The sequence below is a fragment of the Chiloscyllium plagiosum genome, chromosome 19, assembly GCF_004010195.1.
Source record: "Chiloscyllium plagiosum isolate BGI_BamShark_2017 chromosome 19, ASM401019v2, whole genome shotgun sequence".
Classification (NCBI taxonomy): Eukaryota; Metazoa; Chordata; class Chondrichthyes; order Orectolobiformes; family Hemiscylliidae; genus Chiloscyllium; species Chiloscyllium plagiosum.
This window is the reverse complement of record NC_057728.1, coordinates 14906248-14931294: the sequence shown is the minus strand read 5'-3', so window position 1 is coordinate 14931294 and position 25047 is coordinate 14906248. Positions and strand designations below refer to the sequence as shown.

Below are 25047 nucleotides of genomic sequence, written 5' to 3'. Positions count from 1 at the left end.
TAGTACCCTTACTGGCATAGAATTCACTTAATAGGGGCTTTAATGGATCGGTATACTGTTATCGAGTGGGAGATAAATAACAAACATTTAAGAGAAAGGAGGCTTAGAGTTGTAAATAGTTGTTGTTTAATGTTCATTTTAGAGTTAAAGAATAAAATTGGTATTTTTTTCTTTAAATAGTGGAATTTAGGTAGTTCTCTGTCACTCATACTTCAACAGATTACAAGGCGAGGTGAGCTTTTCTGCGTGTTTGCTTTAATTAGCAGAGCGTTTACTGCACTTTTGTAATGGGAGCAACTCAACATAAATGCGTGAAAGACCGAGCATTGAAGCATATGTATTCTTGTGGGAGAAATGTCATTAGCGGTCACCACCATGGCTTTGTTGTGGGTGAACACTGCATCACAATGGTCGGCATAACTGAACTGTGGCTTGAGACGTACTGGGTAACGTAAGGAGAATCAAACATAAAGAGTTGGCTGACAATGTGAGGAAGCTTTGAAACGACAGGGTTGACAGGGAGTGTAAGGGAAAAGAAACACAAAGCATTGAGGAGTGAGGGATTCACCTAAATTGGCAGGCTGAGCTTGCGACTCATTCTGTGAAGTGTGACCTTATGCTGCCTTCCATCTCACTTGAAACTCAAATGCGCAATGGAAATGAAAATGCTGCCACCCCAGCAGGAATGGGATGAGAAAGTATTTTTTTCTGCCAAAGAAAGCAGGCTGTACTAATGACTGTTGTGAGGCCCTTTCAGTTGCAAGGTGTTAACTGTGTACTTACACATTTCAGATTTAAAATATCTGCAATCATAGAATTCTGCATATGTACCGAATGCAGTGACCAACAGTTCCAACGTTAAAAAGACATTTGGACAGGTGCATGCATAAGAAAGGTGTAGAGGCATATGGGCCAAAAGCAGGAAAATGGAACTAGTTCAGCTCAGGAAACCTGGTTGGTATGGGTGAGTTGGACAAAAGAGCCTGTTTCCTATAACTGCATGAGATACAAATCCTGTCCACAAGCAATCTTGACCATATCATTGAATATGAAAAATGATCGCAGTCAGCTCCTTGAAACAGGAGTAATCACAAGTGACCTTAAAAGTTTCACCTGCTGGCTGCAATTTATGAAGACAAATTCAAGGTCTTAGAGACTGCACAATAAGCGGAGCCGTACTTCACTCATCTTGAACTGTAAATATTTGGCAATGCGATCTTGGACGATGAGAGTGTTGAGTGAAGACATACTTTCAGTAACCTCACTGCACTTATAAGCTGCTATTTTATTTATGCAACATGGCTTGTACTGCATTGGAATAAGGTCTCCTGTGTGAATAGTCCATGTCTAGGCATTCTATGGCCCTCCTTGTCAGAATCATCAATTTCCCACTATATCCAGGACTATTCTACCATGTCATGTCTGTGTGATGTAAATGCTGACTGATGACAAGATTAAGCTACAGGAGGGAAAGCAGGCTCAGAGTCTATCAGCCATGATGTGATTTCCTTCAGATAAGTGAGGTACATTGCTACCACAGGCTGAGGATGTCCTGGGGCACTGTCACAAAATTATATCATCTGCTGGAGTGGGACCTGAGACCTGAGGGAGCATGTGGACATTCCATCCCAATGGTCATCAAAGTGACAGCTGCACTAAATTTTGAAGTTGGCTGCTTCTAAATACCTGCTGGAAACCCACATGGAATCTCCCAAACATTGACCCATAAATGCATCAAGGCAGTTGGCAATATAATTTGTGAAAAATTACATTCTTTCATATTGTTTCCCCATGTTGAGAGCAGTGATATAATGCAAGCTGAATGCTTGCTAATATAGTTGGTTCAGAGTGCCACAGTTACACACATGTTGGGAGTGCTATATTATAATACAGTTAACTTCATCAAAAGAAAACAATTTGGTCAATGTACAAATCATCAGTAATCATTGGTGCCAGATTAGTTTGCCAAATATCCTGAGAGATACCATGATTCCTATATCCTCGATAACCCAGGCTGCTGCTTTATTTTACTGGGAGATTAGGGATACCCTGCACAATCATGGCTGATGAATCAGTTATGTAAACCCTGGAATCTGATTGCAGATACAGTACAGCTCATTGTTCCACCAGGGCCATTATCGAGTAGAGAATATGCCTTCCTGAAGATCCTGGTGTTTGGATCAATCAGGGGAAGGCAGCTTTACAGTTCACTCCAGAGTATACTGCATAAACCTATCACAGTATGCTCTGTGCAACTAGAACCTGAAAGAGAAGATGTGATGGAAGTGAAATAGATTCAGTCAGCTTTTTAAGCTTATTATTTCAATACAGGGATTTTAAGTTACATATCATTCTAATGGCTCCAGCTTGAACTCTATCCAAAGCTTATACATCACCTACAGTATGAGGTATGATACTGTAAACTTCAGATTTTTAACACCTGTTCATGGATTGAAAAAAAAACAAAGATAAGCTGTTGTGTGTGGAAATAAGGAGCAATAACTCTGTCTGGAATAAACTATTAAGAGACAGGAAATCTTACATAGAAATTGAAAGCAATTAGTCATGTCTGCAAAAAGGAGGAGTGGGGGCTACATAAATAAAACTGTTTGACACTTGTTTGTGCCTTACGCCACAAGGATAAATGTTTGCCCTGCTGAAGAATTTGAATTAATTCCAAGACAGCATGTGTCTTCAAACAGATGATCAATGCCAAATGTAACAAGAAACAGGTAAGCTAGTTCTGGTAAGAAGGCAAGTTGCAGACTTGGTTTCAAAAGATTAATTAATATTTTGCATGAAAGGACTCTAAAGAATCATCAATAATATCACATCAGAGACCTGAAGGACAGAAGTCTGTATAACACCAGAACTCTTCATTAACAGAACTTCGAAGAACAACACCATACACTTCCAGAGACAGAGACTATTGGTTGGAATTGTAGCTAAATTCTTCCATTAATTGGGTAATAGCCAAGTTGACTTGTGATGCTTAACTTGCTTACTTGAAGGGACTTCTCTTGGTTGCTACATGTACTAAAGTATAAACCATTGTTTCAGTACCTGATTGTGAGTATTTTAGTAAGTAGATTAATTAAAGGTAACTTTGGTAATTTACCCACAACAGAGGGAACCAAAACTGCAGTATGACTAAATGCAACATGCGAAACATGGTTCTTCTGTTTTATACTGATTCATTACAGTGATACCTCACACTGCCTTAACCTTAACTAATGTTTCATGGCACTGGTTGGAATCTTTGAGAATGATGTACTACATCAATTTATAAAGATACAGTAGAGTTTTTGTTCAGAGCTCGAACATTGTTAGATTTGCATATCAGCTGAAAACTGATGGACAATCCCTTAAAGATTACGTGTAGTGCATTAAGCAATATTATGAACAAAATATCCTAACACCACAGGACTTTAAGCTATCATCAATTTTTAATGGCAATGGATGTAATTTATATATCAAACAGAAATTTTGGTAAGAACCTAGATGATTTAAAGAGGGGGAGAAGGACAACCACTTAGTTCTTCTCAATAAGCATCTAAAAGAAATCTGTCTCTCTTCATAATTTTCCCATATGGTGCTGAGAGAGAAGTAATTTAGAACTTTGACAAACTTAAACTTTAATTTCTCTAACTGTTGTATTTTACCAGGTGAAATTTTACCCTGGTTCAAAATATCATATTGTGCCTACATATATATCTTTGATTAAACATTCGAACTGATTCATTAATCCCACATATGCAGCAGGTAACTGCGATTGCAAGGGCTGCATCTAAAAAACCCTACGGTATGAAACTGTGTGGAAACAGGCCCTTTGGCACAACCAGTCCACACCGACCCTCCAAAGAGTAACCCAGCCAGAGCCATTTCCCTCTGACTAATGCACCTAACACCATAGACAATTTCCCATGGCCAATTCAGCTGACCTGCATATCTTTGTGACTGTGGGAGGAAACCAGAGCACCCAGAGGGTACCCATGCAGACACGGGGAGAATGTGCAAACTCCACTCAGACTGTGGCCCAAGGCTGGAATCGAACCTGGGACCCTGCTGCTGTGAGGCAGCAATGCTAATCACTGAGCCACCGTGTCGCCTGTAATTTTCTACCCAGTTAACGTATAGGATGGAAAATTGCAAGTTATAAACACTCAATGTCTTGAGATGTGCACCCAGCTGGAACTGTTGGATAATAGGTTATTATTAAATGGATATTAGACAGGTGCTTTTTCAAAAGTATCTAGTGTTAAAATAAGAACCCTGATTTTCCCTGAGACCAACATTGGATGCTATTCAAGTCACCAGGGAACTACAATGTCGTTTATTAACAACAGTATGTGCTATGCTGAAATTTAATGGACAAACCTTGTATCCAGAAAAGAATAGAGGGTTGCATTGCCAATATTTTGCTTCAGTATAAACATACTTCTCCATAAAAATATCCAGTACTCTTCTTTTTACACACAGATCTGAAATGTAGTGTTTTTTACCAATTTGAAGACATCCACATTGCAAGAGGTAATGTAGCCAACACATTTTCTATTGTATGCCTAAATGATTTTAGGCCTTATTGTTTTTTCTCTGAGAACAACATACCAATATCGTATGCAGTTCTGGTGGCCGTGGAAATAATTCTTGTAATCAAGTAAATATTATGACTGAATATGCTCAGTTATGTTGAAGAAAATTTGTACACAAAGGATTTCAAATTTAGTTCCAGTAACATTTCAATTCATTTGCCTTTCTTCAGTCTACAAGATTCATGTAATTTAATGAACAATAAACTGCGTAAATAGGGATATACACTTGTAATTGATGCCAATGGAATTGAATTACAACATTTTATTCATCAACTTTGACATTTTTAATTGAAATTAAACATTACAACAAGGTTGTCAAAGATCTACAACTTCTGTTTAGAATGAAATGAGTTTGTAACTACAAGGTCATTCATGGAAGTCAAGTCTTGCATCAAGCAAGTGTGTGCATAATTGACTATTTCAGGAATCCGAGAAAAATAGGTCTTTCCCAAAGTGTGCCGATGCTTGATCTTGCGAACAAATGTAGCCTCATAATCCTGCATGGTGAATGAGAACAGAAACCAGCGTAAGTAACTGTGATTTCAAGTTGAAGGCTGACAGATCAGATTTTCTTTGACACATTGTAAATTCACATTTGTATGTTCCATTTGTAGCACAGATGTGAAAAGTCTTGAGGCTGTCATCTTTAGTTTAAGGACAGTAAGGGAACACTACAAAATTACACATTAAGCACTTGGAAAAAGAGTGTAAACTGTAAGCATTAGATGATCAAAATCATGTTTCATAGAACATAGAACAATACAGCGCAGAAGGTCGTGCCTCTCAAACCTCAATGAGTTTTTTGAGAAGGTGACCAAGCATGTGGATGAGGGCAGGGCAGTTGATGCAGTGTACGTGGACTTCAGTAAAGCCTTGATAAGGTTCCACATGGTAGGCTTTTGGAGAAAATGCAGAGGCACAGGATTGAGGGTGATTTAGCAGTTTAGATTAGATACTGGTTTTCTGTAAGAAGGTAAGAAGGCAAGCAGGCAATGGTGGTTAATGGAAAATATTCAGCTTGGAATCCAATGAGGAGTGGTGTGCCACAAGGATCTGTTTTGGGACCACTTCTGTTTGTCATTTTTATAAATGACTTGGATGCAGGCATAGGTGGATGGATTAGTAAGTTTGCAGATGACACTAAAGTGGTGGACAGTGTGGAAGAATGTTGCAGGTTGCAGGGAGACTTGGATAAATTGCAGAATTGGGCTGAGAGGTGGCAAATGGAGTTCAATGCAGATAAATGTGAGATGGTTCACTTTGGGAAGAATAACAAGAAGGCAGAATACTGGGTGAATGGAAAGATTCTTGGTAGTCTGGTTGTGCAGAGGGATCTTGGTGTCCATGTACATAGATCCCTGAAAGTTGCCACCCAGGTTGATAGTACATAGGGTGTGTTAGGCTTTATTGCTAGAGGGATTGAGTTCTGGAGCTGTGATGTCATGCTGCAACTGTACAAAATGATAGTCTGGCTTCACTTGGAATATTGTGTGCAGCTCTGGTTGTCCCGTTACAGGAAAGATGTGGAAGCATTTGAAAAGGTGCAGATGAGATTTACCAGGATGTTGCCTGGTCTGGTGTGAGGAAAGGCTGAGGGTCTTGGGTCCGTTCTCACTGGAGAGAAGGTTAAGAGGAGATTTAATAGAAACATACAAGATGATCAAAGGATTAAATGTGGTGGACAGTGAGAGTCTTTTTCCTAAAATGCTGACCTCGGCTTGTACGAGGGGGCATAGATGCAAATTAAGGTGTGAGAGGTTTAAGACAGATGTCAGAGGCAGGTTCTTTACTCAGAAAGTGGTAAGGGCATGGAATGCCCTGCCTGCCTATGTAGTTAACTCAGCCACATTAGGGGCATTTAAACTGTCCTTGGATAAGCTTATGGATGATGATGGGATAGTGTAGGGGGATGGGCTTAGATTAGTTCACAGGTTGGTGCTACATCGAGGGCCGAAGGGTCTGGTTTCATCAAGACTCACAGAGGAAAGACAAATGAATCAAGAGAGGAAGGAGATGTTTAGAGGGAGGAACTGTATGAGACCATAAAAAAGGAATGATATTCAGAAACTGCTAAAATATGGATGAATAAGCAAGTTTAAAAAAGGGAGATAAGTTTATGTACCTTTTCAATATTGTTGAGTTTAAGATGGGCCACAGCTTCTTCTTCTGTAAGGAGGATACAGTTCCATGGAGACCACTCAAACCTTTTATCCCACCTTATCATCGTTAAATCTTTCAGATTATTCGTAGCGCTCAATGCAGATTGTGTTCCCCAAATACTGTCAACCAGATGTTTCAAATCTTGTTCCTGCCAACATAATTTTTGATTTATAACTCAATGTCAAACTAAAAAGTATTGGTTCAAAATAATGGTTCAAAAATGTTAAACACTAAATAGTTATTTGTTCAAAATTGCATTATTTTATTACGGAGGTATCAGACAAAAGGAGAACTCTTGTTGTGGCCAATACTCCCTCTTCTATCAGCAGTATAAAAGATAGGTATTCATCTCTCTGCAGTTGCCTGTGTTTTCAGTATGCACTGCTTTTCTGTCAGATTACCTAACATCAGTAATATTCTACTCACTTCAACATAAAACTACTTGACATGAAAAGTGCATGAATGTACAGTCACCTCTGGCCACTAGAAAGGTTTTTTTTTGATATTAGAAAACAGATATGGCCGCATAAAATTAGCAAATCTGCTTTATAGTCACATATATTTTCATTAATATTAGGCAGGAAAATAATTACAGAGAAGTATTTGTTTAAAAGTTTTGCATAAGAATTATATTGTACCTGTAATAAAAATGCCAGCCGGGATCCATCTTCAAAGTTTGCCTCAGTTTTTCTCAGCCGCTTAAGCATTGTTTTGTACAAGGTCGATTCTTCACGACGTCGAGCTTCATTATTCAGCTTAAAGCATTGCCGACATATTTTAAGAGTCTGTGAAGTTAGTGACAAGGGGAACTCTGTGGATGGCAAATAGCTTCCACAGCTCGAACAGAAGTAAATATTTTTGCGTAATTGCATTGGATCCTGTGGGACCTATAAAAGAAATGGAATATTTACCTTACATTGTTAGCAAAATCTTCAATTCTGCTACTGCGTGCAAACCAAAAGCTGAAAGAGGAAGTTCACCCCATTTCTACTCTTTGCACAGCAACATTGAGGAAAAATATCTGAGAGTTTTGTTTATTTTTGTAAACTTGTAAAAATGTTAAATTTCTAATAAAAATATCTATAAAAAAAAAATTACCTTCCAGTGAAGATCATAGAATCACTACAATGTGGAAAGAGACCATTCGGTCCATCAAGGCTGCACCAACCCTCTGAAAAGCATTGCACCCAGATCTGATGCCCATCCTATCCCTGTAACCGATTACCATGGCAAATCCATCTAGCCTACACATCCTTAGATTGCATAGGGAAATTTAGCACAGCTAATCAAACCTTTGGACAGTAGGAGGAAACTGCAGCACCTGGAGGAAACTCCACACAAACACGGGGAGAACGTGCAAACTCCAAAGCCAAGGCTTGAATCAAAACCAGGTCACTGGCACTGTGAGGCAGCAGTGCTAACCACTGAGCTGTGCCACCCAGAGAAAATGAAAACTAAATAATACCAGACTCCAGGACCAAATACACTTAGTCACAATATAACAACACAATTCACACGTTGGAAACTAGAAATTGAGATGACGCAGTACTGTTGCCAGAACGACAACAGGACAGCCCAATATTTGGATCCCCTCAAGGCCTTGTCCGAAACTATTTAGGGGAGAGTCCTGTGCTTGCAGTGGCACGTCCAATATTAACAAAGGATCTTTGGAGTGATGCCATGCTCAACCCAGTGGAGGTTATTAATCAGTGGTTTAATCAATCGCAGTTTTACAATCCCCATTTGTCAGTCCACAACCCAACTAGGCTAACTAACCCAACTGTTACTGCTAGGCCCAATATCATCACAGAATGTTAATTATGCCTGTTTTTAGTATACCAGAGGAATGTAGGAAATATTTTCAGGATTGCCTGGGAAGCACCAAACTGCTGCAAGGTTGAACATAACTCATTAGACATAGCACATGCTATTTTCCATCACTGAAGTTGAGTTTACTGTGCAGAACAAAAGCAGCAGGACTCTTAAGTGTGAGAGCCTTTCAACATTTCTAACTCCATGAAGTGCACAGAGAAATGCTAACACTGTGGCCGCAAAAGTAGGATAGAAGTTTAGAATCCTGTCGTGAGCAAATCACCTACTGACTTCCCAAACCCTACTCACCATCTACAAGGACAGCTGATACATGTATCACTACCTGCAAGTTTCCCTTCAAGATCATCTGACTTGGAAGTATATCACCAGTTTTCCAGCGTGGCTGGATCAATATCCTGGATTTTAGCCCTATAAGTGGGTCAGCATACATGCAATAAAAGAATGCTACAACTTAAAACATAAAGTCCGGGAGATTAGCTTGATAAAACTGGCTTGATTTACATAAACTTAGAAGACTCTGGGGTGATTTACTTCAGGTGTTCAAAGTAATAAAGGGATTTAGTCCCTCCCTAATGGCACTGTAGGGATAACTAATCCAAATAGATTGCATCAATTTGAAAAGGCAACTTATCACCACCTTCAAGAGCAGCTACAGATGGGTGAAAAATATGGATGATGCTCAGGTCCATTGAATTAATTTCTATATATTTATTAGATTTCTATGTTACTGTCTATTTTTATGTAAAAGCAATCTATCTCAATCTTGAAAATTTTAGAGGTTTTTTGAATGAGACTGCAATATTTCCCGTTGCGTTTCCTGAAACTAATTTAAAGACCATGCCCAGCGTTTTGGATTTCCCAACCAGAGGAATAGTTACTTTACAATTTTCTTTAAATCAATATGTGATGACACAACTCTGGATCAGGTAGGAGTTGAACACAAACCTCTTGGTCCAGACATAGGGACTATGGATGTAGGCTTGCTTGCTGAGCTGGAAGGTTATGCTGACCTACTTGCAAGGCCTGTATATATATTATGTATATATACTTGTACTGAGACAGCCAATGTCTGCTGCACCCTCACAGCAACGCACTAATTAATCAAATCTATATCTGAAACGCTTAACAAATGTCTAATAAAATTAGGTGCAGGAGTTTATTTTCTCTGACTGTGGAATCTAGAAGATGGGAGCCCAGTCTCAAAGTAAAAGGAACAATCATTTAAGACTGTGATGGGGATAAATTTATTCATTCAAAGCATTGTGATTGCACGATATTTTAGGCTGAGATAAGGAGATTTGAAATCCATGATCAGCCACATCTGCAGTAAATGGCAGAGCAAGCTTGATGGGCCTTGATGGAAAGTCTTCTCTAGTGACCATTTCTTATGTTCTTTCCTTAGGTTCACTATTCAAACAGAACAAAGCACTAGCTCCGAGTCTACCATCTTAGATCAAAAATGGATGGCCTTCCCATATTTTGTTCATTTATTAATTCTGTCTGTGGAATTTCCCATTTACACGACATCAAGCATGAATATAGAATATAGAACTCAATTTGTCCATCCAGGTTTTTAACATACGTAATCAAAAACTGAAGCCTGAGCACAGATCCATTGGGAACACGAATTGCCACAAACTGGCTATCAGCAAATAGCTCCTTTATTCTCATTTGTCACCAATTTCCGAAACTATTACCAACCCATGTTACAATGTGACATCCAATTCCATGAGCCTCTTTCCTATGAATCTTATAAAATGTTTTCTGCAAGTCAATGACCATAGCCACTCTCTTAACCACTATGTTAGGGACCTCCACAAACAAAATAACTAGATTAGTCTGACATAACCTGTCCTTCACAAATTCATGCTTGGACTAGATTAGAGATTAGAACCCCTACGTGTGGAAATAGGCCCTTCGGTTCAACAAGTGCATACCGACCCTCTGAACAGTAACCCACCCAGATCCATTTCCTTCTGACTAATGCACCTAACACTATGGGCAACTTAGCATGGCCAATCCACCTGACCTGCACATCTTTGGATTGTGGGAGGAAACCGGGGCACCCAGAGGAAACTCACGCAGACATGGGGAGAATGCGCAAACTCCTACAGACAGTCGTCCGAGGCTGCAATCGAACCAATATCGCTAGCTCTAAGGCTGTAGTGCTAACCACTGAGCCACCGTGTCGACTCTTTCTGATTAGCTGGCTATGCATGGACATTGAGATTGATGCAGCCAGCTACATGTAAAGCCTAGTGTATAGGATTCTTGCTGACCATAGACAGATATTAGAAAGTGAAGCATATTGGATTACTTTTGTAATAATGAAAGTGCAGAAATGTTTACATCTAAATCAACCCTGCCATTTGAAACTATATTCATCCTTTTTTTGTACCTTAAGAAATCTGGCAATTTCTGGGTTAAATGTTGGTGTTTTGACATACTGAAGAAAGAGTGTTGATATTCTCTGTCTGAGTCCTTCCAGGTAAGATTCCTTTACTTGTCTCATGAGAAGATCTGCCTCTCTGTCAATCAATTCCACAATTTCTTGTGTTAACTTACAGTCATGTTCCTATACAGAAAAAAACAATTGATATCAGAGCTTAACTTAGAATTTAAGAAACAAATCACACAATCCTAAATAACATAAAGCTTTTGAAGACAAAACAGAAAATAGTTACCATTTAATTCAAGTTGTAGCATGAGAATGAAAGATAGTTAATGTTTACTTCAACAGGAAGACAAGAATAAAAGGCAAACTCTTATAATTCATATATCAAATAAAATATAAAACAAGGAAAGCACTTATGTTACTTAGTGCCTTTAATGATACAGGCCTGTGTCATAATTACAGATACCATTCAACAAAACTATTAGAACATCACTAAAATGCTTTGTCTTTCAAAGAAAGTATCAAAGGATGACTGAAGATTGATGTAAAGAGGTTTGATGGGAGCTTGCAGGTTGCTGCTTGGGAGTGGGCAGTGGCCAATGCCAACGAGATGCAGGAATTCTGCTATGGAATCCTTAGCAGACAATATAAGCATGTCATAAGATGGAGATCATTAGCACACTGCCAGCTTTGAGATTTACCAGAAAGTGAGAAATAGGCACTGAATAGTGAGCACACTGTGGAGTGTTGATTCCTCATCATCCACATACACTGAGCAGCAATATATTTAATTTATCAATTAATTTTCCATTGTGACAGCCATTACTGAATAAGGTGCAATTTCCCGCTCTGCACATTAATATTGTGTAGTTTTAATTTTCTTTTTATTTGGCTCTATATGAAATAAACATTTTAAGCTGTGTATCTTATTAATGTAAAAACCTAACTTTAAAATACCGTTTTCTTCCATTTCTATACTAACTCTTTAAAATATTTTATGAATAGAATTTCTTTGCTTCCATGGGTGGTACACATTTGCACACTACCATGATTACTTTAATATTGATGTGCAAAACAAAATTTGGGTGCCCTATTTAAGGAAAGATAAACTGGGAATGATAAGATTCAGTAGGTTGACCCCAGGTATGAAAGGGTTTTTCTTATGATGAGAGGTTAATAGGTTGGTACTTATTGGAGTTACTTTATTAAAACATATAAGATTCTTTGGGGCTTGACATGAGAAATGTGGGGAGGTTGTTTCCCCTTGTGGGAGAGTCTAGGAACAGAGAGCTTAAATTCAGAATAAGACTGGGATGAGGATTTGTTTTTCCCTAGAGGCTGATGAATCTGCAAACTTCTTTACTGTGGCTGTCAGGGCTGGATTGTAATGTATTTTCAAGAGTGAAATGGACAAATTTTTAATCTATCAGGGAATCAAGAGTTATGAAGAAAAGACAGGAAAGTGGAGTTGAGTTTATCAGATCAGCTATGCTCTCATTAAATGGTAGAACAAACTTGATGGGCTGAATGGGCTACCTTTGCACATATGTCTTATGGTCTTAACTCATGTCAACCTCATCTTATTGTTCATCCATGCAAATGTGCTTCCAGGTATGCATCTGAGTTTTAACAGAGAAAAAGTATCATCCAACATCAGTCGGTTAATAACAAATAAAAACAGAAATTGTTGGAGAAACTCAGCAGGTCCAGCAGCATTTGTAGTGGGAAAACAGAGTTAATATTTCAAGTCCAGTGCCCCTTTTTCAGAACTGTTCTGGTAGTTTAATGTCTGTCGGGCAGTTCTGTGCCGATTTTACACACTTCAATACCTTGACAGTATGCTTCAGTGTCAAAAGCGCATCCAGCCGCTCGTCCTGGGTCAAGTATTTCATGTTAATACTGTTGTAAATATCTCGTAGCTCTCTGGCCCGGATGGTGAACGGTGTGTCCATTTCAGTGACTCGCCCATCATATGCTTTCCACCTTATGGGATCTGCACACTGCAACAGTTAAATATATTTTTAAAAAACATTTTTCACAGCTCACATTAAATTGCATTTAGAACAAAAGCATTTCCTATATAACAAACGGTCAATAAGATATATTCCATCATACTATTTTAACACTTTGTGAGAATAGTACAATTAGTTTAGTTGAAAAGTACAGCTAAATAAACATTTGAGGTACAATATATTTTCATTAGTTTTCGTTCTTCAAGGTAAATTCCGAATTAAACTAAAGCACTATATTTAGGCAGACAGAAAGAAATATGTAAGGTTATTTTAATAATAATTGAGCAAGATTTCACCGAAGGCAAACAAAGTAACAAAATCTTGATAAGGAAGGAAAGTTGCAATTATCATAAGACAAAGTATCACGTACTTGCCTGCATCTTCAATTTTGAAATAATAGCTGACTGACATTATAAACTAATTAAAATATGGTGTTTTCTAAACTTTATAAAGGAGCAGATGTCAATGCCTTTTGAACTTAACTAGACTTGAACCCCAGCATACTTCAGAGTTAATGGGATTTGAAACTTCCTGTAACAAATGAACAAATTTGTATAACAAGAATGAAGCATACTTTTAACGTGAACAGTTATGGATTGTGCCACTTATCAATCTGCAAACTTCCGATCATTAGTAAGGGGTATAGAAGGTTGGTTTGCTCACTTGGCTAGATGTCTGGAATGTTGTGTAGAAAGTGTGGGTTCAATCTTACCAGTTCATGAAGGTCTGACCCCTCACCTTACTGCATGCTTATGGAGTGATTACCCTCAATCCAGACAAAACCAAATGTATCTCTCTAATGAAGAAAGATGCCTATAGTGCTTTGTGGACGATGATTCCATGCGTAACCTCAGTTATCTTGTGAAATGTGGAATTCAAGAGCAGGAATTTAAGGTGGAGTTGGATTCTGTTGCCAAGGTTACATGGAGGCTGTGTTCTTATATTGCTTAGGAAACCCCTTCAGTCAGTAATTTTTCACAACTTGACCAGTTAACAGCCAGACCGCATGCTTGCTGTCCAATTAGGAATGTTAGACAGATTCTCTGGAGCAGGAAGCCCAATGGGAAATTTATAGTTCAGATAAGAGAGTGTGGGTCCCTCCAACAACTAACATATTTCAACTAAAAATGTCCTCATTGTGGAGGAAGAGCTGGGACTGTTTTCCCTGGAGCGTCAGTGGCTGAGGGGCGGCATGGTGGCTCAGTGGTTAGCACTGCTGCCTCACAGCACCAGGGTCCAAGGTTCAATTCCAGCCTTGGGTGACTGTCTGTGTGGAGTTTGCACATTCTCCCCGTGTCTGCGTGAGTTCCCTCCGGGTGCTCCGGTTTCCTCCCACAGTCCAAAGACATGCAGGTCAGGTGAATTGACCATGCTAAATTGCCCATAGTGTTAGGTGCATTAGTCAGAGGGAAATGGGACCAGGTGGGTGACTCTTTGGAGGGTCGGTGTGGGCTTGTTGGGCTGAAGGGCCTGTTTCCACACTGTAGGGAATCTAATCTTATAGAGGTTTACAAAATTATGAGGGCATAGATAGGATAAATAGACAAAGTCTTTTCCCTGGGATGGGGGAGTCCAGAATTAGAGGGCATAGGTTTAGGGTGAGATATAAAAGAGACCTAAGGGGCAACTTTTTCACGCAGAGGTTTTCACACAGAGGGTGATACCTGTATGGAATGAGCTGCCAGAGGAAGTGGTGGAGGCTGGTACAACTGCAACATTGAAAAGGTATTTGGAAGGGTATATGAGTAGGAAGGGTTTGGAGGAATATGGGCCGGGTGCTGGCAGGTGGGACTAGATTGGGTTGGGATATCTGGTCGGCATGGATGGGTTGGAGCGAAGGGTCTGTTTCCATGCTGTACATCTCTATTTCTCTAATAACAGGGCCTTAAAAGCCTTCCTGGAGCTCTGACCTCTGTTCTGCCACTGGGAGGTCACCTCCAGGCAGCTGGCTCATTCCTTGACAACATGAAAACGAGTCAGCAACCGACAATAGGCCTCGAGTGACCTTAGGTCCTTTTAATAGATTACCCAATCACGCTTAATCACCTGCAACCCTTATCCCGTATTCAGGGAAATGGCCAGAGGATTGGTTGGTTACAGAAAACAGGCATGCTGGCTGGCAGCATGGATTTTCATGTCTGTGTAGCTCAGTACCTCCTTCCACCACCTTCCCTTCCAAACCCCGAAGAGGGTAAAATCCTAACAAAATCCCAATTTAATTTTATACTGTTGCATGGGATTCCAGAGATACTGTTCAGTGGCTATCTAACTTCCCTGATGCAGGTTTGACCGTATTCACTATCTTATTTGATCGACATTTCGAATAAGATCTGGCTTGTATGAAATTGTTTTAATATAATAAGTAACATTGACCTTATTCAAAAGATTCTGAATTAGTTTTGGTCCAGTTTCCTTAGCAGCATCAACTTTGTGTCGAGAAATTGATGCAATAAGCTGTGCTTCTTGTTCCAGCAGCATGTAAAGAGCTGCTTTTCTCTCTGGTCCAGTAAGAGTACGGTTTATGTTACTTAGCTCCTCCTGTTTCCACACTAAATACACATAAATAAAGAACATAGAGGTAATCTCAATTTTCAGTCTTACCACAACCAATGAGTACCAGCAACAAATGATCACATAAAATAATCAGAATGAGTATGTAAATGTAAAGACCAAATCGTTTTACCTTTCTGTAACTTTGACTCTTATAAAAGAATAGTTTTAAAAGCCAAGGATTGTGTAAAGTATTACTGCACTTTTTAAAAGCAGGTAACCTAATATTCATTGTAAGTGCTATTTACAGAGCTGCTGATTCAAGCAGTAGTGGTTGTCTAGTTGCAGACAAGTAGGAGCATCTGTGAATGGAGATTTGACCAGTAGTAAGTAGTTGATTGGCCTGGGGAATAGTGACCTGTAATAAGTGACAAAGGCCTTCTACCTTCCAACAGCCTTCCTAGGTAGCTGAACAGCTTGTGGATGTGAATGTTTAAGGAGAAACCGTTGGACCTATGGAAAGGAAGGAGATGGATTTCACGCTAAAAAAGATCTCAAGCCTGAAAAAAGGAAGTTTATTTACCGCATCAGTTACTGTAAGCAGGGGCTTTTAACCAATAATTCAGAGACTTTACATGTGAACCACTCACTCTTTTGTAACCTGCAGGCAAGTGTAAGTACCTGAAAAAGGAAGGTCAAGAAACAGCAACAAGTCCTCACAAGCCAAATAGGATCATTTAAGCAAATCCTGTGAACAGGAACCATTGAACTGCCTTCCCAGTCTTTCTGTCCACCTTGACATCCGTATCTTCCTGTATCTATCTTTATGTGTGCATAGGGGGAGTTTTATAAGGGGGTTAGAAATTTAATCAGTAGAATTGTGAAGATTTGTAGTTCAGGTTGTGGATGCAGTTGTCGGTTTGCTTGCCAACTCCAAATGGAGTTGTTGGTTTGCTTGCCGAGCTGCTAGTTTGTCATACAGATGTTGTGTCATCATGTGAGGTAACATCATCAGTGCGACTTCTGTGTAGCGTTGTTGTTCTACTCTGCTTGACATTTATATGATTTGGTCTGTTGAGGTGGGTAATGACAACACCCATCTTAACAGACCAGATCATATAAATATCAAGCGGAGTAGAACAACAATGCTTTATAGAAGTCGCATTGATGATGTTATCTAGCATGGTGATGAAACATGTGTCATTGGTTTATAATTATTTACTTGTAAATAGAATCTGCTCATTTGTATAGAAACCTGCTCCATAGTTTCTGTCAACCAAGGGCTATAAGTCAGGTAAATTGGAAAATGTAGGCACTTTTATAAAAACCTTTCACTTTTATGTGACTTCAGGAAAAGCAGGGCTTGATTTCCAGCATGCTATCCAAATTAGTTACAACAACACAAAAAAAAAATCAGAACTGAAAGTGAATGTCACCTCTGAATTGAGACAAAATGTCCAAGTTCAGGAATAAAATAACATTTAACAAATAAAAATTATGTCCACATTACAGGAAGCAAGAACATTAAAGGTCTATCTTAAAGCATAAATATACCTTCCAATGCATTAAAGAGTAGGTCAAAATCTTCTTTTGTCTTAGGATTCATTCTTCTTTCATACTGTTTCTTCAAGTATTCTTGCTTTCCCATTTTAATTTTCAGTTCTTGCTCCTGTTCCCATTGTATCCTCCTATCCCTTTGCATCCTCAGTTGTTGAACATAATTCTTAGCAGCCCAGCGTCTAAAGTGGGTCTGCAGCACAATTACCTAATAAGAGGAATAAAACTATGCAGCTAAAAATCACACATGAATTTTTGTTCATACATCAGGACAATAATACAGACATCTTTTAAAACAACGCTTTTGTAAATGTGATAACATTTATTTTTTACTGCCATCAAATAATCTTCTCTAAGAAACTAGCTGGTGCTAATTACCAACAGGTTAATCAGAGCAGATACTTGGCGGCTGCAGTTCACTGATTCCCAGCAATCATTTAGCTGTACCTTCAGTGCATGCTCGTTACCATCTTACATGTCCATGGACATCATTCTCCTCAACCTTATATCCATTCAGCTTTGACAAAGGGTCAGTTAGACTCAAAATGTCAGCTCTTTTCTTTCCTTACAGTTGCTGCCAGACCTGCTGAGATTTTCCAGCATTTTCTCTTTTGGTTTCTTATATCCATTCAAGTTGGCATTTGCAAACCATCAGCCTCACCATGTCATCATATCAAATCACACCACTTGAGTTTGTCAATACTCTATTTCAGAGCCAACAATATGCATGTTTCTGCCAAGTTGCTACGGAGCAAGGACCAGGCATTTAGATGGCAAACACATTTGCTTCAAGCAAATGACCGTGTGTGAAAGTCTAAGGGGAGTAGTCCTTAAAGGTATTAAGGTGGACTGTGGTCAGTAACACTACAATCAGTAAAAGAGCTCATTCAATTCCACGCTAGGTGATGGTTACGTTTAGGAGGGAAAAAGTGAGGACTGCAGATGCTGGAGACCAGAGTTGAAAAATGTGGCGTCGGAAAAACACAGCAGGCCAGGCCAGACTTTCACACATGGTCATTTGCTTGAAGCAAATGTGTTTGCCATGTAAATGCCTGGTCCTTGCTCCGTAGCAACTTGGCAGAAACATGCATATTGTTGGCTCTGAAATAGAGTATTGACAAACTCAAGTGGTGTGATTTGATATGATGACATGGCGAGGAGCAGGAGAATCGACGTTTCGGGCATAAGCCCTTCTTCAGGAATGAGGCTGGTGTGCCAAACGGGCTGAGATAAAAGGTAGGGGGGAGGGAATTTGGGGGAGGGGCGCTGGGAATACGATAGGTGGAAGGAGGTGAGGGTGAGGGTGATAGGCTAGAGAAGGTGTGCGGGGCGGAGAGGTCGGGAAGAAGGGTCTGGCGATGGAGGAGGCCAAGGACCTGCATGTCCTTGGTGGAGTGGGAGGGGGAGTTAAAGTGTTCAGCCACGGGGCAGTTGGGTTGGTTGGTGTGGGTGTCCCAGAGGTGTTCCCTGAAACATTCTGCAAGTAGGCGGCCTGTCTCCCCAATGTAGAGGAGACCACATCAGGTACAGCGGATACAGTAAATGATGAGTGTGGAGGTGCAGGTGAATTTGCGACGGTTACGTTCAGTCAGGCACTTGGTTCCACTGAGGACTTGTGCCCTTGCAATCCGTGGATCAGGATCACGAATAAGCCATTTAGCCCATTGATTCTAGATCATTGCTGATCATCTATGCAGTGCCGCTATCAAACTCTACCTCCATATCCCTTGGAGTCATTAGTCACTGTTTCATTTCCTGACACAAAGTAAATTTCTTAAATTGGAGGCACTGCTAAGGGAAGTTGCAGTAATCATGCCTTCAATCATTAGTAATGGTTGGCACGTGGGCGGCACGGTGGCACAGTGGTTAGCACTGCTGCCTCACAGCGCCAGAGATCCGGGTTCAATTCCCGCCTCAGGCGACTGACTGTGTGGAGTTTGCACGTTCTCCCCGTGTCTGCGTGGGTTTCCTCCGGGTGCTCCGGTTTCCTCCCACAGTCCAAAGATGTGCAGGGTCAGGTGAATTGGCCATACTAAATTGCCCGTAGTGTTAGGTAAGGGGTAAATGTAGGGGTATGGGTGGGTTTCGCTTCGGCGGGTCGGTGTGGACTTGTTGGGCCGAAGGGCCTGTTTCCACACTGTAATCTAATCTAATCTAATCTAATGTCACCCACCTAGTTGCACTTTCTAGTCAAGTTGTTTATTGTCTGTGAATAGAGATTAAGAATTTTGACTTCAAACAATCATGATGAACACACTGAATTGTTGCCATAGAGTTACGGTATCCCTATGTAACAACGAGCACAATGTGATTTTTACATCTGGTTTGAAAGGGAAAAGATTGGATCTAAGAATTGCATTTTAAACCTGAATAAGGGAAATTATTTGACACAAAAACTAAGTAAGCTGAACTTACTGGGAATAGAATGCCATGTGCTAGATAAATAAGGAAGAAGTAGCAAACATTTAAGGCAATATTTCAGAATACATATGTTCCAATTATAAAGAAAAATTCTAAATTGAGGAGCTAGCATCCACGGTTATCCAAAACATTTAGAGAAATAGTATTTAATTACGCAAAAATGAGTGGTGGGTCAGATCATTGGTCAGAATATAAAGAACAGCAGACAGTATGATCAGGAGAAAGAAATGAAAGCATAAGAAGAAGCTAACTAGATACATAAAAATATATTGTGAAAGTTTTTAGATTTACTCAAAAAGGGGAAGAGTAAGTTGAGAATTGGTCCTGAAGACAGTGGGAATGGGGAATTAATAGTAGACAAAAAGAAAAGGCAAATGAACTAAACAAATATTTTCTTTTTGTCTCACTAGAGGGGACAAAGAACACCTTGTCAATTCTGCCATACATAGCCTATATCAATCAGAACCTGATAAGATTCTGCCCAGTGTTTATCCTAAGTATTGTCGACATTAAAATGCACACTTTGGCTGTAGCCCTCAATATCGTGGTTGAAGGATCTCTGATAACTGAGCCTATCTGCAAAGACTTGGTTACTTGTGAGAGATGAATAATGCTTGGCTGTTACAACTCCTTTCATCTTTGGTTATCTGAAGATGCTGCTTATCTCGCAACGTAACCAGGTACAATAATGAAAATATACTGGAGCAGACATTTTAACAGTGCAAGTGAAACTATAATGACTAAAGTGAAAGGTTATTTATACCCATGATATATTTTACCCATGTTATCTGTGTCTTCAGAAAGTTTATTTTTCTTATTCCGCTCCCCCTCCATGTTCAAATGCAGTCCCAATTTACAAAGCTGGAGGTGGAGAAATCCTGCTTTTAGTTGGCAATGTTGACTGGAGACTAGATGGTTACACCTGGATGTGTTATTGACAACATCCTGTCCGAAGTTCATCCTCTTCAATTTGAAGTTCTGTCAGTTTTGCGCACGCAGGCAATGGGGATGTGGAGGGGCTCGGCACGTCTGGAATTCCTGAGAAGTTCTACCTCTACTGTCGTACCTTTCATGTCTGTTGGAAACGTACAGCCTCCATGAAAAGAAGGAGCGCCTACTTCTGGGTGAGGCTGAGACCCCTTGTTTCCCATTTCACTCTGCCGTTGACATTGAGAACCTATAACTAGAGCGATGGGTTTAGGTCCAGGCACAGAGCTTGATGAGGTTGGGTGTCTATGGCAGCTGCTAACCTCTCCATGGAGATAGTCAGATACATGCATGATGAAGCCATCACAGTACTGATAACATTAATGAACTCCTTGATCTTTTTAATGTAGCTTACTGAATGTCTCTGAGAAATCTACCTACTGTTTCTGTGCCTGCCCGTGCATTCTAACAAATGGTCAATACTATAGAACCATCTTCTGCTTGGGCAGAGATGGTGAGTGATCTCCAGGAGTTCTCTGAGAGACAGAGACCGGAGCATTCCTTCTTCAGTCAGTTGCAGACATGTCAAGGATGTGCTACCAGATTATGCCCCTGAGTTTAATGTAGCAAGAGAAACCACCAAGGTGTAAAATCTGAGCTGGTGAAGAGTGCAGGAGGATACCTAGCTGGCACATCCTTTGAAGTTTCCTCCTTAGAGGCAGAGCTGAACATTTCTGGCCTTGGCCTTAGCCTGACAAAAATTCATTGAGTGCAACTTGTACATAAGACAAGAGACGGAATTATTTGCCTAAAATTAAAGTTAGTACAAATTAAGAAAGAGTCAGCAATGATGTTAATGGAGAGCAATGAAGCACAATGAAGTTGACTGGATTGAGTGGCCATTGCTATCTCCCAGTCACCACATGATCTTCTCTGTCTAATTTGAAAATCTTCTTGCAGACAATGAGAATTTCCACAACACTCTCTCCACCCAACAATTCACATCCCAGTCTGATTATTAGCCATTTTGAGACAAAGTGAGGGATTAAGTACAATGAAAGTGGATGGAAAAGCAGTTCATGATAATGCATAAGTAGGATAGGTTGCATAGAAAACTCAAGAGGGTAGGAGGGGTTATTAGTATGAAAGTTTGAAGGGGGTAGAGTTGTTGATTGGACATGATGCATGCAATAGTGAGAGTTGGAGACAATGAGCTTTGGTGAGAATCACGTGTATTGGCAGAGTTAGATGGTAGTCCTGTTAGTGTCAATTGCAGGGAGAATATGAAGTGAATTGATTTAGTTTTATTGTTAAATGTATTCAAATGAGTACAGTGAAAAGTTTATAAGTCACCACATTAAGGCGCCATCTCAGGTACAGACCTACCCAGGTACAGAATCTGAAGAACAAATTCTACGGAAAAAAGATAGAAAAATTAATGAAAGGTTCAGTATAATAGGCTTTCAAACCCAGTCCACACCGGCAACTAGCTTCCAGTAACTGAAAGAGAGACCTGTGCTGGACCTACAATGTAGGAGTCAAGATTAGAGTGGTGCTGGAAAAGCACAGCAGATCAGGTAGCATCCGAGGAGCAGGAAAATCGACGTTTCGGGCAAAAGCCCTTCATTAGGAATGGCTTTGAATATTCCTGACGGGCTTTTGTCCGAAACATTGATTTTTCCTGCTCCTCGGATGCTGCCTGACCTGCTGTGCTTTTCCAGCACTGCTCTAATCTTGACTCTAATCTCCAGCATCTGCAGTACTCATTCCTGCCCACCAATGTAGGAGTCATGACACTTTAGGCGCCAAGTCTTCGCCACTGGGCCCACTTTGTGAACGCTGCTGAATCCTCACTCACCCCAAAACCAGGAGTCCTCAGCGCCGCAGCCTCACCAATAACCAGAATCCCCACTCAGGGCCTTCCACGATGGCAACCAGGCATCCCTAGCTCCCATACTGCCTCAATGATACCAGGAGTCCCTGCTCCAGGCATACCATATTCCCACCACTGCCACACCAACACCAGGAGTCCCTGCTCTGGCCAACACCACCAAATGTCTCTGGAACCACTACCAGGCCAGACTGCTGTGATAAAAACAATGACTGCAGATTCTGGATTAGAGTGGTGCTGGAAAAGCACAGCAGTTCAGGCAGCATTCGAGGAGGAGGAAAATCGACGTTTCGGGCAAAAGCCCTTCATCAGATTTCTGATGAAGGGCTTTTGCCCAAAACATCGATTTTCCTGCTCCTTGAACGCTGCCTGAACTGCTGTGCTTTTCCAGCACCACTCTAATCCAGACTGCTGTGATGCCAGGAGTCCTGCTTCAGCTGCAGATGTTGCCTTGCCGGCTCCATCTTGATGAGTCCACTGCCGCCAGCACCAATGGCCCCAAACGCTGGAGGAGCTTTTATGCCACTGCTGCTGGCCCCAAGTACTGGAAGGACGTTCTTGCTGCCACTGCCACAAACACTGGGAGGACATCCATGCAGCTGCTGCCTCCAATTGTCAGGAGAAGTCACATCTGCCACTCCACACCCGGCCCACTCTCACTACCGTGCCAAAGCTACCAACCACTCACCACGGAAAAGTAAAGAAAGAAAAAGGATGGAAGCAAAAGAAAAAAAAAGGAAAACAGATGGGAGTGGATGTGCTTATTCTTGCAGAGCACAGACCTTCATTGACATTTTTGGGCATTGCTGGGTGTCTCTTCTGACACAGTATTATACCAAACTGCTACTTGGGCCCAGGCTGGCTTGGTCTGGTGGCATGGCCTCCTGTGACAGTTGACAGGAAAAAAGATAGCACTGCTCTTCACCACCCATCGAGCAGCATCTCCCAGATCTCTGTCCATTATGCACAGTGTAAAGGACAGTTCCTAGTTTATAGTGTCCAGAGTGATGTTTTAAGTATGGTTCCAGTACTCCTGACATGCAATTCCACAAAATGGATACTGAAATAACCACCAGTCATACTCATACAGTGAAGAGCAGAAAATTTCATGATAAAAGCCACTTTGATCCATTGTGGATCAGGTGCCATGAATCTTGCTTGACAAAGCACTGACTGAAAATGGGAATAATCCGCTCATAACTAGCACCCGGAGGAAACCCACGCAGACACGGGGAGAACGTGCAAACTCCACACAGTCCACCTGATTGTGGATCAGGTGCCATGAATCTTGCTTGACAAAGCACTGACTGAAAATGGGAATAATCCGCTCATAACTTTACATCGGCATATCACCTATCTAAATCAATTGTTATTTGAACCTGTTACCATGGGAAAAAAAATGCTATAATTATGTAGTTAAGTTGCTGGTTCAGAAATGTTAAAAATGTTTACAATCTTTCTAGACACATTAATAACTCACCGCTTTCAATCTCTGAGCACGGTATTCTGCAGCAGTGAAGTATTTTCCTGGAGTAACCATTTTGTCTGTGATATTGGACACGTAACAGCCAATTTTGGTCATTTGTGTAGATGTGTTATTTGTTGTTTGCTGATACTGATTCTTGGCAGAAACTGTCTAAATGGAAACAATATTATTTATTGAGGAAATTTGCCAAAGACAAAAGAAAATAAGTGTTTATTACAATAAGCAAAATTTGTGAAGAAAAAACATCATCATGCATCTCCTTTTTGATTTTCTCATTAATTTCATTGTACGTTTACCCCATTAATAATTAGGCTAATTAACTCCAGAAGTAAAGGAGCCATTTTTTCTCAATACTGGCAAGCAGTTAGCATATTGATAACAAAGCCCACACTGAAGAAGAACAGAATAACAACTTCTATTAATATGGCATGTTCAATGTTATGAAGTATTCCAAGGCATTTCCCAGGAGCATTACAAAGCTAATTACGCCACAAAACCAAACTAGATTATAGTAGAACTGAAAGCAAAAAAAATGCTGAGATCACAGCAGGTCAGGCAGCACTCACAGAGAGAAAGCAAGCTAACATTTTGAGTCTAGATCATTCTTCAACTGAGGTGAAGTCAGGTCTGCTGAAGAGTCATCTAGTCTCAAAACGTTAGCTTGCTTTCTCTTCATGGATGCTGCCTGAGCTGCTGTGATCTGCAGCATTTTTTGTTTTCAGTTCAGATTTTATTATCTGCAGTGAGATGTTCCTGTATTATACCAAATTATAACAAAGTTGTTGGAGGGTTTGAGCTACAGGGAGAGGCTGAATAGGCTGGGGTTGTTTTTCCTGGAGCATCAGATGCTCAGGAGTTACCTTATAGAGGTTTATAGAGGGGTGGGGGAGTCCAGAACTAAACGGCATAAGTTTAGGGTGAGAAGGGAAAGATTTAAAAGGGACCTAAGGGGCAAACTTTTCATGCAGAGGGTGGTGCTTGTATGGAATGAGCTGCCAGAGGAAGTGGTGAAGGCTGGTACAATTACATTTAAAAGACATGTAGGTGGGTACATTAATAGGAAAGATTTAGAGGAATATGGGCCAAGTGCTGACAAATGGGACCAGATTAATTTAGGTTGGACTGAAGGGTCTGTTTCTGTGTTGTACATCTTTATGACACTATAAGTAGATTTTAAAAGGTGTCTTAAAAGAAGAAAGGAATGTAGAGATGTTTATGGAGGAAATTCCAGAATGTAGGATCTAGGCAACTGAAGGCATGGTCAGTATTAGAGAAGCTTTTCA

General features: G+C 40.4%; 1 protein-coding gene across 1 annotated transcript in view; it reads right to left on the bottom strand.

Annotated features, from left to right (window-relative positions):
- Positions 1-4760: 4760 nt before the first annotated feature.
- Positions 4761-25047, bottom strand: part of iqub (IQ motif and ubiquitin domain containing) — a 54512-nt gene continuing 34225 nt past the window's right edge. Inside the window, exons 12-20 of the mRNA XM_043709148.1 lie at positions 23759-23914; positions 21774-21800; positions 17037-17247; positions 15366-15541; positions 12810-12980; positions 10984-11160; positions 7391-7639; positions 6715-6900; positions 4761-5089 (exon numbers count right to left, since the gene is read on the bottom strand). Coding sequence (XP_043565083.1) covers positions 4916-5089; positions 6715-6900; positions 7391-7639; positions 10984-11160; positions 12810-12980; positions 15366-15541; positions 17037-17247; positions 21774-21800; positions 23759-23914 — 1527 coding nt within the window. The 3' untranslated portion in view covers positions 4761-4915. The remainder of the gene's footprint in view (positions 5090-6714; positions 6901-7390; positions 7640-10983; positions 11161-12809; positions 12981-15365; positions 15542-17036; positions 17248-21773; positions 21801-23758; positions 23915-25047) is intronic.